We start from the raw sequence: 17334 nt of genomic DNA on the forward strand, positions 1-17334 counted from the left end.
AGAGGCTAAACATGAAGTTGAAAACCACCTTTGTGCCAACATAACTCCAAGCAGTGAATTCCAAGTCTGTATTTGGACTGCATTTATTGGAAACTAGGATGACCAGATAGCAAGTATGCAAAATCAAGACAGGGGGTGGGGGGATAATAGGCACCTATATAAGACAAAGCCCTGAATATCGGGACTGTCCCTATAAAAACGGGACATCTGGTCACCCTACTGGAAACTCTGGCATAACTTTTTTGCATCTTTCCTTGTTTGAAGAGCTACTCAGCAAAGACATTTTTTCTCTCTGCCCCCACATCTAACTAATGTTTTAAAACCAGTCTTTCAACAACAGGCATATCTGTCACCTCTGTTTTAGAGGGATCTGTACCTTAGAAGTATGGTTCTGGAAACTATAAATGCATACTTCAAGCCCTTCAAGAACAATGTTGCCATTTATACTATTTTTCGCTCAGAGGAGCAAACAAGCTCTTTGGCAAATAAAGCTTTTGTCACTCATTGGGAATCTCCAAATAGTATTGGTGAATGGATCCTCTCAAGATTTTGCAGCGGGAAGTAGTCTCTCTCTCTCTCTCTCTCTCACTCACTCACTAAGGGTCTGGACCTATTGATGGTGCTAATCATTTATTAGAGAGTGCTTAGCACTTTGCAGGACCAGGCCCCAGATTAACACCACTTGGGATAAGCAAGCTTTGAATATTGTATTAGCAAAACAAAGGCTAATACTACTACTAAGCACTTTGATTGGATGGGAGAGAATAGAAAGGGGGAACATGGAAATAAGTCGGATTCTGACAGGCAGCCTTGTCATTCCCTTAGCAATAACTAACACTTAGTACTTACACGTACATGGGGGCACCACTGGTACCTCATTGGTGTATGGATCTTTACCATCTTATCTGCAGTATTCACTGTACTGAGAATGGGAAATAGGGCAAGTCATTTGGGAAATGTGACTGCTAGATATGGTAGGTGTCATGATTTTAAGGACAACCATTCTACAATCCTTTCCATCTTCAAAATACTTCACATTGGTCAATGTCCTTACGCCTCAGAAACGCCCTGTGAAATAAGCACTGTAAGTATTAAGTTTTCTTCTGGATTTCTTCACTCTCCTGAAATCTTCGCTGAGAAACCCTGATAATAATGGCTTTCTTTAATCACTGCTGCAAAGTTCTGATGTGCTGTTAAAAGCTGTTTCCTGACAATGTGGTTAGCAGCCAGTCAGTTTAACTGCTTCATTTGCCCAACAACTTTTACTCGAATGACATAAGTATCTCTGCATCTAGGTTTGGCTAGAATGATGCATGTCTGATATTCTTAGGGCCAATTCTTCACCCATTTCCTTGGATGTCATGCCCCTTGACTTCAATGGGTAACTGAGGGCAGAACCAGAATTTAGGCTTTTTACTACACAATTCGCTCCTCAGCACTGTGTGTGTTCCCATTGGTCTAATCTGGTAAAATATTTTGTTTAAATTCAGCTTTCACGATTAAATTTTATACATATATGTGGTAATTATACCATATTAGATGTACTTGACAGTGCAGATTTCATAACATGCCACAGACAGGGGGCCATTAAATCCCTTTATTGAAACCAGAAACACTGCATAATTACAGATCTGATGAGGAAACTGCAAACGATATAGACTGCTTCTATTGCCAGCAAAATACAATTATAACAGGAAGTTTAGACATACAAATATAAAGTGTTTCTTTCGTGCCAGATGGTTTGTGTATAACAATGCCATGAGGAGTGTTTAATTGTGCTACTACGAAACCTTTAAAGAAGGATGAGGTAGAGTTTCCTTTACCCAATATTTTCCGCCCACACATCTGTTCCCTTAATACTTTTATATGCTCTGCTCTTGGTAAAATATCCTGTTAACTTGAACATTTATGAAAGCAGAGACTTTTCAGAGGGGTTTACTTCTCCCTGTTTAAGTTGACCATTTCTCCAGCTTAAAACGCCACAATTCCACCTATTTCTATCGTACATTAATAACCAATTCAGAAACTGATTAGATTGAGGCGCTCGTTGACCCAAACTTACCACTCTAATGAAAATGCTTTAATATAGCTTCATATAAAACCCTTATTATTGCTCATCATGATAAAGACCCTTCAATAATCCAGTCAATTTATACGGCAGCAGCCCAGGCAACCCGACTAGAAGGTGAAGGCTGGAGAGGAAAGAGATTAATTTCTTGGCAACATCTTAAATTAAGGGATGATGATAGTTAGCAATTATCTAATTCTCCTCTTATCACGAGCCCTCATCAGCTGCTGGCATGTTAGATGACAGAAAGGTTTTGCGGGAGTTGGATTTGAAAAGATATGGAACCTTCCATCTTAGATGGTTGGCTTGACTCTAGCACCTGACTCTGTTTGGTGGCCTATATGAAGTGAGTTGTTGGTCTCAGTTAAGATGTCAGACTCCGATTCAGGAAAGCATGTGCATAACTTTGAGCACTTCAGCTTGTGATAAGCACTTTCCCAAATAGTGGTTCACATCGTAAATCATCACTCCAACATTTGGCACTAATTGACAGTCTTGCTCTAAGGGCCGAATGCTATGCGGACCCCAGAACATGATTGACTTACTATGGTAGAGCACCGTAGGAGAAGGTTATTCTGTCACTGCCCTTGCTGTACCTGTCCTGGGATCAGAAGGCTTTACCCTGGCACCTCCCACTTGCACTTAGTATTGACTGAAAATCATTGGAAGCCAAACACAATAGGAGCTACATTTGTATTCTAGATAAACTCGAGGATGTGACGTCAACATGGGGTGACACCAAAGACTAGAACCACCGGGGGTTGTCTTGTCTCAGGAGGGCAAAGACAAACTTTGAGGTATAAGAGAAAGGAAAAAGGACCCCTATGTTATCCACTTCCCTGAGGAACACCCTTGGTGGAGGGGAGGGGGTGTGTGTGATTCATGAATGTTTTGGATCCTGGCTTGACTGAAACCAGCAACTCTGCAGAAAAAGCTGAGGTGAGAGACTATTTTAGACAAAGGATTGTAGCTTGCTACAGTTAAGTTTTAATCTAGCGGACGTGTGTTATACTTTTATTTGTAACCTTTGGCTCTTATTACCGTTCCTCGCTATCTCTTAAATCTCTACCTTTATTAATAAATTTATATTTGTTTTGAGTAGTAATAGATTACTGTGCTGTGCTCTTGGATTGGAGCTTGTACTCAGTTGAATCAAATAAGCTGGTACTTGTGTTCTATTCCCTTGGGAGTTGCAACCCTCGTAATTACAGAGTGTCCCGTGACAGGGGCTGGACACTATCAGGGGGATGCTTTTGGAGTGGCTCAGGGACTGGGATGTACCTATTGTTAACCTGCAAGGCAAAGTAAGGGCCAGCAGAGCCCAGAGGAGAGTGTTTGAGTGGCTGAAGGGCTGGCAGTGACAGGGAGCTGAGAGCCAGCTACTATAAGAAAGACTTCCTCATGCTGGATGCAGCAGGGTAACAATGTGACTCAGAGTCCTGAGTACCCTAAGAAAGTGTCACAGCTGTTGCTTGCTTTTCTTCTGGACACTTCTTAAAGATTATGGGTGGGTTTGGGGTTGTTGGGGAATTAAAAAAAAATTAAACCAAATTATTTTTAAATCCATGTATATTTTAAAAAGAAAATCAAAAGTTTGTAAATATTCCTGTACAGAAAGTTATCAGAGGCTCCTCTTTTCTTATCTCAATCACTTTTACAATTACGCCAGACGTAATAGATTTGACGCCTTCAGTGTGTCTGATTCTGCTGGATGGCAAGTGCCTCCAATAGCTGCTGAGCACCATCAGCACCCACTTAAGTCCACTGCTAACCACCCATCAAGTTCTAAAACAGACTTAAATGTACCAAGAGGACTAACTATTGTATGGATGGAAAGAGAACATATTTTACTTAATATTTTTCCAAAGACATAGTTGGTCATTATCACAAGTGATTCCCCATGGGGTTATTACAAAGAATTGTACAGGCATTTGTAAATCATGGTTACTTTCTTCTTCAAAGTCTTATTCTCTTTTCTTACAATAACCTCACCCAGCCAGCAATTCTAAACATTTAGGCAACATAACTTCCAAAACCTAAAGTTAGACTCCTGAATCTTTATCTGGACTCCTGAAAAAATGGCCAAATTTTCATAAGTGCTTAGCACCCAGCAGCTCCCATTGACTGTTAGGGCCCAATTTTAGTATCTTGGCCTTAATAATTCAGGTAAAAAGTGACTGATAATGTCTGGTTGTTAAAATCACAATTTTTTAAATGAGCAAACCCAGAATAAATATATCCCCCAAAACATTGATTCTTTCTATCCTATTTTTGGCAGGGGGTTTATTTTATGTATTTCAACACAGGTCTTCCTTCAGATTAAAGGGGAATCACATGGGTCTATCCACACTGGCACCAGCAGTGTGTTTCAACGTGATTGGTGCTAGTAAGGTACTGGCATGGTTCTCTAGCCCATGGGGACAGAGGGTTTTTTGGGTTTTTTTGCATCTGAGAAATGACCTTTGCAATTGTGCCACAGACCAAAAACATGACCTGTCTGATTTGGTAGCATTTTTACACCTACTTTGCACTAGTGTTAATGACTGCACAAGGGCAATGGAGAATCAAGTCCCCATCTGTGGAATTGGGGACACCTATAGCATGGTTTGGCTAATACAGTTGTCAGATTTTTCCATCCTGATCAGGGAAAATATATTGGAACCTAGGCTAATAACCACCATGTTTAATAAAGGAAGAGGTAGGACGATTCTAATACTCGTGTTTCTTTACGAATGCAGTTACGGGATAACCTTCCTATATGGGGAAATGTCTTCCTAGCTCCCAGCTTCTGTGCTCATAACAGAGCAGACTTTTTAAGATTTCTCCCATGTCCCCCAAGCCAAAAATATGAGATCACAACACCAGTCAGTTAGGTTGTACTATTTCCATTTTGCAGGTGGGCAAGTGGAGTCAAAGAGGGGCTAGATGACTAGCTCATGATTGCAGAGTCAATGTCAGAGCCAGAACTGAAACTCTGGAGTATGTGGCTCCTCAGCTTTTGCTCAAAATCCCATCCTTTCTAATATGTGGCCCATTTTGCAAATGAGATCAAAAAACTCAGGGTAAAAAGTTTTTGGCTAGGGTTTTGTGTTATGCTCCACGTATTAATAGCCTACTCAGCTTTCAGTTATAATTTGGTTAGATACATGGAAAGAAATCAGAATTCAGAGGTATATTTTGCATTTCATGAAGACCATGAGAGTCCAGACTTACACTTTAGACTAAAGATGTTTTTGTTCATTATATTTAATAGAATTTGAATTAATAGAATGCCCTGCGCATTCTTGTCTAGAGGCTGACCATTTGTAAAGAAATACAGATTTAAAAGTTTTAATAAAAATATTTTGGAAGAAGAGGTTTGCAGACTGGGATGAGTAAAATACTTGCAATAAAATGTATTGTGCAGATAAAAGCCCATCACCTTTTTCCTCATTCTGCTGCTCTTTAATGACTTCCACACTCCTTGACCAGAAATCTGTTTCAGCGCCAAAGAAATTGCCTTTCCAGCACCATAGGGAATTAACTGCAAAGGCCCCATTGATATGAGTTACTGACTGTGCTAAAATTTAGCCCCAAGGAGTATCCATGGAAAAATATTAGCAGGTACTTAGCACTCATCAGCAGCCAGTTCTTCCCTCCCCCCAGTACCTCCCACCCACTGGCAGTCCTGCCAATTAACTTCTCCTCCTCCCCTCAGAATCTCCCACCTGCAGGCAGCTCCGCCAATCTACTCCTCCCCCTCCCTCCCAGTGCCTCCTGTGAGCAGCTGTTCTGCGGCATGCAGGAGGCACAGGGGGGAGAGGAGCAGGGACCGGGCATGTACAGGGGAGGGGGCAGGAAGGGGCAGAGGTGTGGGGGAAGGGTGGAGTGGGGGTAGGGCCTGTGCCCTAAGCAGGGGTTGAGCACCTCAGGGAAAGGAAAAAGCTGGCACCTACCTGTGCCAACATTACTTGCAAAATAGGTGAGGGGGAGAAAGACCCAGGCGATGACTGAAAGCGCAGACACTGGCTGCCCAGGGGAACTATAAATACAAACTTCTAACAAATAGACTTTTAAGGCCAAAAAGAACCGTTATGATCATCTAGTCTGACCTCCTACACAGCATAGCTGTAGCTCATCCAGTAAACTCTGCATCAAGTCCATAACCTCTGGCAGAGCTACAGCATATTTTCTAGAAAGACATCTCCAATCTTGATTTAAAGATTCCAAGTGATGGAGGACCCACCCCATCTCTGGGTAGGTCTACAGTGTTAGCCCTGCTTTAGGTATCTGGAATGCCGGTGTGTCTACACTGCAATAAAAGACCCACAGCAACAAGTCTCAGAGCCTGGTCAGCTGACTTTGGCTCATGAGGCTTGCATTTTCAGCTAAAAACAGCAGTGTAGAAGTTTGGGTTTGGGCTGGAGCTTGGGCTCTGTAACCTGGTGACTCGGGAGGGTCTCAGAGCCCAGGTTCCAGTCCAATCATCTGCACTGCTATTTTTAGACCTGGAGCATATGCCCAAGTCAGTTGGCCCCAGCTCTGAGACGTACTGTAGTTTTTTTTATTGTAGCATAGACCTACACTGTGATGCAAGTGCACCCACCTGTATGCTGCTTTTTCCTCATAACTGGTCCTGTCTCCTCTGTGCACCATATGCAGGGTCATGAAGAGGTGAAAGGAGTCTGAGCAAGGCCTGGAAGATCAATCACTGTGTCATACTCTGACAGGGCATTGCAACATTTGCTCTAGGACGTTGCATTGTTACATACTGAAGCAAAGTAAAGGGGCTAAGCGATTTGAGGAGATTACATAGGTTGCTCTATAGATAACACTGGACAAGAGTCCCTCCTCTCCTTCCCCACTGGTGATGGGTCTGTGAAATAGCTCTCAACTCTTGCCCCTTCTGCCTTGCCCACTGCTAGTCGCTTAGACATGAAGAATGGTTCACACATCGGTATGTCTGCACATCAAGCTGAAAGTGCAACTCCCAGCTCAATGAGACATACCCACACTAATTCTGACTGAGCTAGCATGATAAAAATAGAAACGTAGCTGCAGTAGTTTAAGGAGCTAGCTTCCCTGTGTACAATTCCTTCTAAGACCCTAGGCATCTGTTTGGATGGCTGGCCCGTCCTGCTGCTCCCACAATCGCAGCTTACACTCTGTTTTTAGCATGCTAGCTCTATCAGTGTTAGCGTGGGTATGTCTCCTCAATCTGGGAATCGCATCTCTAACCTGAAGTGTAGACACACCCTATTGTGTGTCCATTACCACCAGCACATACTGAACCTTTACCTTTCAAATGCCCTATTTTTCAGATTACCATTCTCCAGGTGTAATATAAAATAAGAACAAGAGAATCACCAGCACTTAGGCAGGGAAGGTTCAATTATATCTCCCAGCACTCTAGTGGTGATTCATCCAGAAAAAGGGCAGGTGGTATTACCACTGCAATCCCTCAGGGATTTCTGCTAGGGGACGTGGGCAGACTTAGCTTATGGCTGGGAATCCTTCTCATGGACGCTGTTGAAGATTATATTGAGTGAGAACATCCAATGGCCATGTCCCCCTGGCCAACATCTCCCATTTTTTGGTCTTTGCTGCCCTCCTAACTCCCCTTGCAAGGAAATTACATTTGCTTTGTGCTGCCACAACCTCCTCTGGATGGACTTTCTACCCTGAGGATCCTTTGCCAGAGTTCTCACCAGAATAAATAATTGTTACCCCTGGGTGTATTTGCCCTGAACTGTTATTACGAATATGGCAATGCAGTGACAGCTGCTAATTCCACAACTCCTGCATCATCAAGGTTTGTATAAAACACTAGTTTTTGTGGACCTCTGAAATGGAATCTCATTTTTAGGATTTCTTTCCGACAGAAGAATAGCTGAAACTAAACTGAAAATTAGGAACATGCTCAAGGCTGAAAATAATAATCAAAGAATAAAGTGGGGGAAAGAAAGAATTTGCAAAAATTATAGTTCATCATTATCATTTTAAAGTACCACTGTTTGTAAAGCATACACGTGAGAGGCTGAATCGCATTTGATCAACCCAATTAAACATTAAATAATTGCAGCCAATTATGCAAATATCACACAATTATTAATTTGTTGATCTTTTCTGAACAGCCTCAAATGTTCCTAATGTTAGACTATCTTATTTCTTAAATGATCAATTAGTGTAACCATAACTAAGTGATGAAGAATGGATAATTGCCTATTTATGATGTACCATACCCTTTCTATGTTAATCTGCTACAATTAAACAAATAGCGATCATGGAAAAGAGATGTGCAGATGTTCTTTTACAATCTATCAGTTCAGGGAATAGCATGGTTCCTTTCTAAACTTTATGGGCTAAAATAAGGAGAACACAGTATCTCTCAAGTGCTCACTGTTATTTACAAATGTTATTTCTTGGAATTTTATGATAAAAGGATAAAATAATACAGATGCAGAATGCAGGCAATGTATTTCCACACAGGATTGTCATGCAAGATCAAAATATTCTGCTGGTTTATTTAGTATATAATGTTTAAAACCTGGAACCTGTTCACCCAGAGCCTGAATGAAAATAATCAAGGCTGTTTGAATTTACTAAGAGGGAGCAAAAGTATTCACAGAGGTGACACCAGCTGACTGGGAGTGCTCCACATGGTTTCACTTTTTCTCTAGGAAATAGCTCGTATTTTTGTGGACCTTCCAATTTTGTCTTCTGTTAGCCCTTGCACTTTTGAGGTCTCTAGCAGTACAAGAGGTGAAGAGGTAAGACAGGAGGTCTAACTCAGGTCTCCCCAAAAGTCAGTGTAGACCACCCCAAGTACAGGCCAATGTCGAGCCCCACTTAAAATTATTGTAGTCTGATTTAAGAACGGCTTCACTCACCTCTATAAGGAGTCAACCACTCTAAATCAATCATTGTAACTGGTTTTCATTTCTTTACTCTGACTTGTGAGTAGATTACTGTCAGTACTGTCCATGGGGAATTTGATTTGCAACTTCTGTTAATACTACTGATATCTCAAGTATGGGAGTAGCACATCCAATTCCCCAGGCACCTCATTAAACCGAACCACCTAGACTTTTGCTATCAAAGAGAATTATCTAAGCTAAACGTGAGGGGTCAGGTTACAGTCTAGTAAGAGGAAGTCATTTAGTCTCACTCATGACGTAACCTTGTATGAGTTCTGTGACACACACTCTAGTCAAAGGCACTCCAGTTGTGGTACTTGCCTTGTTGGAAAAACGCTTTTACCCCACATCATATCTCAATGTATCCCCCATGTTAATTTTTCCAGTGGATGAATAAAAACAAACAAACAAACTACCAGTGGCCTATGATACATTGCAAGAAACTGAACAGAGAGCAGAGCACAGTACAAATTCAAACTGTGAGTAGAAGAGATACACAGTACTACTGCTACCATAAATGAAACAGCATTTTGTGCTTGTAGGTATATTCTAAATAGAATACTGTCCAACAACTCACTCTGAACAATTGTCACTGGTAACCTTCAACTGTTCTTCAATAAGGTATCAGAATTGACTACAGAAAGATGTGTCTAACTCACCACTCATGGGACCAGCAGAAAATGATGGCCTAGTAGAGATTGAGGGTTAATGTTTGACCGAATACGGTACAAGAAACCCCTGTGGATAATTTTAAGTGGTGGCTTAAGACAGGGGGCTGTCCATTAGAGATGATGCTTAGTATATTTTACATTGTGTTAGCAATTGCTAGTTATAGGTGGAGTCTGTTAGAAAGTGTGGAAGAGAAACTCTTCCCCCTTTATTAAAAAAATACTAGTTAGTTCTCAAAATACTGCTGTATGGCTAAAGTAAAATGTAGGGTCTGAGGCTCCATTCTGTTAATCTGATTGTATGCAGGTGTAACTCCATTGACAGCTATGAAGTTACATCAGTTCTATGCCAGAGTAACAGAAAAAGCAGGCCCCTAGCATTTTGGAGTATTGCTAAAGAATACTGTAGTTCCTTTTTGGCAAGAGACATCTTAAAACTAGTTGAGAAAAGTGTGCACATAGATGAGAAAGCTTATATGGATGGTAGCATATTTAAGGATTAAAGAAAAGGAGCAGAAGTTATTAATTTTCCTAATTGCGAGCTAACAGCTCTGTATCTGCTTCCAAATAACAACAAGAGAGTGTATCATGAGTCAAGTGGTGTATGAAGAGGTAAGGGAACATGGTAGTGCAGAATGACAAAGGCTGAACGAAATCCCTCTGTTCTCCTGCATTGAGCACTTTCCACTGGCAAGCAGGGGAAGGTGTAGGAGAACCCATACTGGAAAGCCATGGCCTCTTCAGAAAATAGAAAGATCTTATTAAGAAACAAGTGGGCCAGCCAGGCCAGGGAGCACTGTAAAGCCTTGGGTGGGGAAAGATCACTGCTAGTTCTTGTAAGCTGATTTAGGAGTGCTGTTGCCAGGCTCTGAAGAGATTCCCCACCAATTCATCATCATTCTAAAGGAGTGGTTGCTATGACATGGGGCCTAAAAGGTGAGGGTATGATGTTGGCAGAATAAAAAACAGGGGCTCCTCAGGGCTCTGGGAATGCAGTGAGGAACCTCCCACATAAGTGGAGTAACAGAGAAAAACATAATCCCTTGCCTGAGGATGCAATGAAATAGGACTAAAGGATAGTAACTGTTCTCCTAAGTAATGGGCAACTTTTTTTATATGGCAGTCTGCTCCAGTAGTGGTGGCAGTTGAAAAAACACCGTGGCTTACACTGAAGAGCAGTTGAAGAGTATTTGACAAGTTTTTGGACTGTACATAAGACACAAGGAGGCACCAAGAAAACAGTTGGGACAGTTCTATTGCTTACATCTAGCACTTCTAACAAGAAGATAGGCGTCTATTAGCAAGACTATGGTAGAAATCATAATGATTGTGTTCACATTCCCTGGCATGTGGAAACAATCACCCTGGGGAGGAAAGGGAGAACACTGACTACCCTACGCACAGCTCTAAACAGGCAGCTACAGAAAATCGACAATTGTTCTGGTGTAACGGTTCGGCCTGTCGGGTAATATATGGAAGGTCTGATCCCCGCCACTCTGCATTCATGACACCAGGAGTGTCCATTCGCTGTCTTCTCTTCCATACTGAAACAAAAACAAAGAACATATTTCATGAAATAAAGGTAACTCTGCACCAACAAAATTTTCCCGGGACCTGATTCTCGTTCACTCCAAGGCCCTTTTCCACCACTCTGGCAGGGTAAAGGGACCTGTAGGGAGGAGTAACTATAACTTACACCCACTTCAAAGCTCCTTTCCACTGCCATAGCTGCCCCCTATAAAACAGATTATTTGTGGTTTTATTCCTTAGCTTCAGTCTGTGTTTTAAACAAAGCTGAAGGCAGTTTGACACTTTATCCATCTCTATGTGAGTAGGCTGTGAAGGGGTGAAGATACTCTCCTGTGAGATGATATAAAGCAGACCAGTCTGCTTTGATGGAGGTGTCTATGCAACCTGTGTTAAAAGTTCCGCAACTATTCCCTGTGGCCATTTTACTAATCTGCTCACATGTGCAGCCCCTGCTCAGGCCCCAGTATGCAAATGCGTAAAAAGTAGCTTTTTATTACATCTTTTTTTTATTAACTCTGAAATAAATCTAACAACAAATACCACAGAGTAAAATTAGAGAAGACATTACACCAACATAGTATACCAAATAAAACAGATCTACTGTGGATGAAGAATGAGCCTGCTCTCACCGTGTAATAAACATCGTTACAGAAGGCAGGGATGAAAAAGACCTACCATCTGTCTCTTCAAGACAGTCCCATGGCAGAGGACAGTTAGCTATTACACTGAAATTGCATTTGATCTTAAACTGAAGGTAAACAGTTCTAAGGCTCTCTGTCACAAACTCTGTAATCAGACACAGCTCATTCATTTAGGTAAATTATATGTGGACACAGGTTAGTAGTAGATGGAGCACTGGATCCTCCTGAGAGAGGGCATGGAAACTCTCTGCAACAATGGGACAAGGAATTGTTCAGAGTCCAGTGTGGGCTGGAAGGGCCATTTGTGACTGTCTGGCCAGAGAGGGTGGAAGAAAGTTACCTTTCAACTTGTACATAAACACTGAGGGAGACCAGGGCGGAGAAAGGACTATTGCTATACAAATTAGCCCTGGGAAGGGCCAAGAAAAAGACTACTCGAGCCCAGTAGAGCTGAACATTGTTTTGGGTTTGGACTTTTGTTTATCTTTGGAAGGTGAGCACTTTGGCTTTTGACTAGCGAGTCACGTGTACCACAAAGGTGAAGGTAAAGCCCTGTTATAGTGAGAGAAACAGTGGTAAGAGTAGACAGATGGGAAATCAGTAAATGATGTGGGATTGTGGTTAAGGGGCAGGTGGAGGTAAAGTCTAATCTCAAATATCGGACATGTCTACTCAATTATTACTTATATTACAATAGCACCTAAAAGCCCTGACATCAAGTCCCACTGTGCTAGGTGCTGTACGTATACATAGTATGAGACAGTCCTTGCCGTGAGGAGTCTACAATCTAAATAGACAGGCAAACCAGGGAAGTAGTATCCTTGCTTTACAGATAGGAGAGGCAGCATAGTAATGAAATAACTTGCCCAAAGTCATACAGGGAATTGTGGCAGACCCAGGAATGGAACCCAGATCTCCTGAATCCCAGTCCAGTGCTTTTGAGTCAGATTATCTCTAGACTTCACCTGTAGGTCAGACTAAGATGACAACAGAGAGCTGAGGGCCAGCTGCACACGGAAAGCACTGCAGCCTATACATCTCTAGTAGCCCAGTATACACACTGAAATGGAGTGTGGAAGCATGGAGACCATAAGAGAAAAACCTTAGGGAAGAAAAGCAATCTAAAAGATGAATTCCCAAGAAGAGAAAAAGCTCTTGGCTTGTTACTGTGTTCACTTGAAGAAACAGCATTTGGGAGTGCTGTCTTTGAAGGCTAGTGGCTGAACAGCTCTCTGTACAACACAACACCACAATGTCTTCTAACAGTCCTTGGGGATATTTCTTCTCCTTGTTGCTAATTCTGCTATTGCTGGACAGAGGTTTGCAGCACAGCTGACAGAATGTGTTACACCATGCTCGAAAAGCAGGGTTCCATTCATGACATTTACAGGCCAGTTCCTTGTCCCCACCATGGGTGCTTCATGATTCCCTGGCATTGCAAAGCAACCACAATGCCAGTTTAACCAAACAGTGCAGGATTCCCCCAGCATGGGCTAATCGCTGGGTAGCAAAGAAACGCTGTAATGTAGAGGTCATGACTGGAGAAAAGGGAGTTGGCTCTAACCCTGGTGATCCTTTACTATTGGAACGGCCCCTTGGGGGTCCTAGGCAGTTGGTATAAGTCACAGGAGCTGTGAGGCTCCTCTTATTCACACTAGAAATTGGCCTGGCTCAAGCTCTGGGCAATGAGGCACCATAAAGGCTCCTGTCTCCCTTCATATCCACCCAAGCTGTACTGAGCAGAGGCTGCATCAGCATTTTCCATTAAAAGAGGTGAGTTCTTTATGCTGACATTTACTCTGCTAATTAGGATAACTACTGCTATTAATTTGCCTGTCAAGTAACTGAGTGAAACTCAAAAACCTTGAGAATTTATCTGAACCCCCAGAACCTGCAAAATTGAGTAGGATATCTCATGAAAACAAGCTCTCTTGTGAGACTTCCAGTACCTCCTGCTTCGGTTTGTAAGAACAGCCTCACTCAGACTTCAGTGTCTCACCCTGTTCAGAACCAAGCAATGCAGAGGTACATAAAACTGAAATCACAATCCAGACTCCCATAAATTCCCTGAAAGGGTCAGTATGGATTCATTTTTTTGCCAAAGGTTTGAGTTCATTCTCAGATTTTAGAAAGGAAGGATGGTTGTGCAGTTAAGACACTATATTGGGACTAAGTAGATCAGATTCTCTTTCTGGATTGGCCACAGACTTCCTGTTTAACCTGGGCAAATCACTAAATCTCTCTGCTCCTCAGGTTCTGATCTGTAAAATGGGAATAACAATACTTCCTCCTCTAGGCAACCCTCTCTACCACTATTTTCTCAGGTGTGCCTATTTAGAGTAGCAGGACTGTCTCTTATTATTATATATTTGTACAGTGCCTAGCAAAATGGGGCCCTGATATTGATCATGCCCTTTAAATTCTACCCTAATACAAATAATAATTTCACCTGAAACTGTCCACCTATCCCACCCAAATTGCTTTCTGAACTACACTTTAAAAATAAACAAGCTTTCACTGCATCCTCCTTATAAATACAAATCATGATGAAAGCCATAAATAATCTACAATATTTGGGACCACTGGCCATATTAGCCAAAACATTCAGGGCTTTTTATTTAGGGAAGGAGATTGCCAGCATTGATTGGCATTTCAGTGGCAGTAAAATTCCCAGAGAGAAACTCATCTTTAAATCCTCTAACTCAAGCTGTTAAAGAACACGGTATTCTGTGACTGATGCATTCATAACCAGTGCTACACACAGAGTAAATTATTTCATCTAAAATCTCTATGGATCTTTAGTGATCACAATTTCCTTTTAGTGACACAAGTGTAAACGCATATTGCAGTGTTCCCCGTCTCTTGCTACTGCCGTGAGAAATGTAATCAGTTCTGCCCACAGAGTTCTAATTCGTCATTCTAGTGCTACTTCCCACTGAACAGCTGTTCAAATCCAAGTAAATCCTTTGCACATGGAGGATTATGGATTACAAAAAACAGTAAATGGCAGGAAAACAGATCTGGGTGCAAAATAATCAAAGAAATCTGAAAATGTAAAACTAGCATATATTGCATACAAGGGAACTGGATGCCAGCGGTGATTAGTAATTGGATATGGAGCAATTCACCTCTAAGTTACTGGTTCAAATGCAGCGCTCATCGTTGGAACTGAAAGTCCCTATCATCTAATCACTTTCAGTTGGCATACACAAAATGAATTAGTAGTCTCACTCCAGCTCCTAATACAGAGACCACTATGACAAATGGGTCTAATTCATACAGTATCTTTATGCAGAAGAACACACAAGCCCTTTACATGCTAAATACAAATATATGGGAATCATTTCCTCTGACACTGAAATGCTCCACACCTCCATGGTGGAATGTGGAAGCTGCTTAGCAGAGCACAGCAAACAGTACTGTATTCCACTGAAATTAAATGGGGAGATTTTTTTGAGGGGGAATCAGAATGTAAATGATCCCTGTGAAATGGAAGCTCCCTGTGATAGTTTATCAACATCATGTGTTCCATCTGCCAGTTTGATTTTTATTGTGTTGTTTGCTATATGATTATTAAGGGTTATTTTCATGGGTTAGTTTGCAGGTAAATAGGAAAATGGAGAAGCCCACCTGATAGCCACCAATACTTCAAGGGACAAAGCAGGTGTTGTTGCCTCTGAAGTTTATCTCAGACCATGGTGGGTTCGACACCCTTGTCTTGGAGAGGGGAAACCCAGGCAAAAAATAAACAAAATTTTGTAGTGGATAAAAACCTGAGTCCCTGAAGCTCAGGTGACAGGGATGCAGAGACTGCAGGTGTGCAAACTGTCTCCCCACCCCAGTGGGTGGGTGTCCGGATAAGCGAGGCCTACCTAAGCTTTAGGTAAGACAGGCGTGCATATAGGCTGTTTGTTATGTTGAAAACCCTTTTTGCCTTCTTATACTCCTGTTGTGATCAAACAATACTTTGTTTTGAAAAGATGTAGAGACTACCCTGGATCGTGTCCATGAGGGAACTGAGACAAGCCTAGGATCCACAATGGTGGATCTGTGCCATCTGAGATTTCTGTCACAGAGGGGGAATCCAGCAGGGCACAGATTCAACAACTTTCTAGCTGCTTTGTGTCAGCAGGGTGGTGAAAAGCAGCTGGGACAGAATCTATATGATAGTATGCATATGTGAAACCTGCAATAAATAGAAGAACAAGAATCCAAAAGAGCTACTGAAACTACCAAAGTTGCCCAACTGTCCCTAGACCAAGGCTGGTGCACACTACTTGATTTAAAAAATGAAGGGTTAGTGGAATGCTAGTCATTTTATTTTATTTTTAACTACTCTATTGTACAACACATTGAATAACACATTGTAAATCTCAATATGTTAGCCAGGGTATTCCAGGTGAGTCAATAGCAGACAATGGGCCACAATTAATGAATGACTCAATCTGACAATTTTTTGATGGCTGTATCAGTTCATGCACACCAGGTGAAGCCCTTACTAAAGATCTGCAGAAGAGTCAGTAAAAATGTAATATAAAAGCCCTGATTGATTCAAGGGATCCATATTTAGTATGGATATTGCAACACATCTCACAATGTTTTATTAGGATCACCACTTCAGCAGCTCACCGGCGGGAGGATAAAAACCTTAGTGGCAACATCTAATGTGCTTCTTAAGTCACAGACCATTAACTCTGGGGCAGTTACGAAATAACTATAGCAACCCAGATCAGAAGAAATACTATGAGAAGAATGCCAAAGAGTTACTGTCATAGTAAGCGGGAGAGAATGTTAGCTCTCAAACAAAGTGACTTGCAACCTGTCAAGGTAACAGCTATTCTATCCATGCTGAGGTCATATCATTCACCACCCCCTACAGGAGAAAGAGAAGACATCTAAATAAACCAAGGAGACACTGGTGCTCAGCTTCTTGAGGATGTCCAGAATGCTACTGACAGTCTTTATGCACTGACAGATGTAAAACATGCCTCTCTAGATATTGAGAGCAAATAAAAGTGTCAAATGGTAGATCCCTCTTAACATACAACAAGCCACTAGAGGAGGAACTGCTTTGGGAACAAGTAGTGGCTGCATGATCAGACAGACTTTGAGCCTACAAGATAGCAGTTACTGGCCAATGTCTAATGCCATTTCCACCATCCAAGACATCGTTTTGTGGGGTTTTTAAAAATTGATTGCCTGTACTATTTTGTGGAAGTCGGTTTTAGCTGATATTAGATTTTATCTGACTGTGTATTTTTTTAAGGGAAGATGAAACAGCTGCCACTGGAGTTTGTGGATAATGACCGGGTATAACTTTTTATAATCCTGGCCCATGTCATGAGACAAGGACATAAACATCAGTCTTTTACAAGCACTTCTGTATTTCACACCTGTATTAAAATCACTCTGTTTCAAGATGAAAGAGGAAGGGCAAGTTTAAGGAGGAAAATAGCATCCCTCAGTGATATGTAGGGATAGATATGTAAATATCTTCCTGCACCATTCCTTACCATTGATAATCTAACAAG

General features: G+C 41.7%; 1 protein-coding gene across 1 annotated transcript in view; it reads right to left on the reverse strand.

Annotated features, from left to right (window-relative positions):
- Positions 1-1582: 1582 nt before the first annotated feature.
- Positions 1583-17334, reverse strand: part of BCAT1 (branched chain amino acid transaminase 1) — a 74671-nt gene continuing 58919 nt past the window's right edge. The window contains 1 exon segment of the mRNA XM_043506293.1: positions 1583-11176. Within this exon segment, the coding sequence (XP_043362228.1) occupies positions 11135-11176 (42 nt within the window). The 3' untranslated portion in view covers positions 1583-11134.

This window comes from Dermochelys coriacea, chromosome 1 (assembly GCF_009764565.3).
Source record: "Dermochelys coriacea isolate rDerCor1 chromosome 1, rDerCor1.pri.v4, whole genome shotgun sequence".
Taxonomy (NCBI): Eukaryota; Metazoa; Chordata; order Testudines; family Dermochelyidae; genus Dermochelys; species Dermochelys coriacea.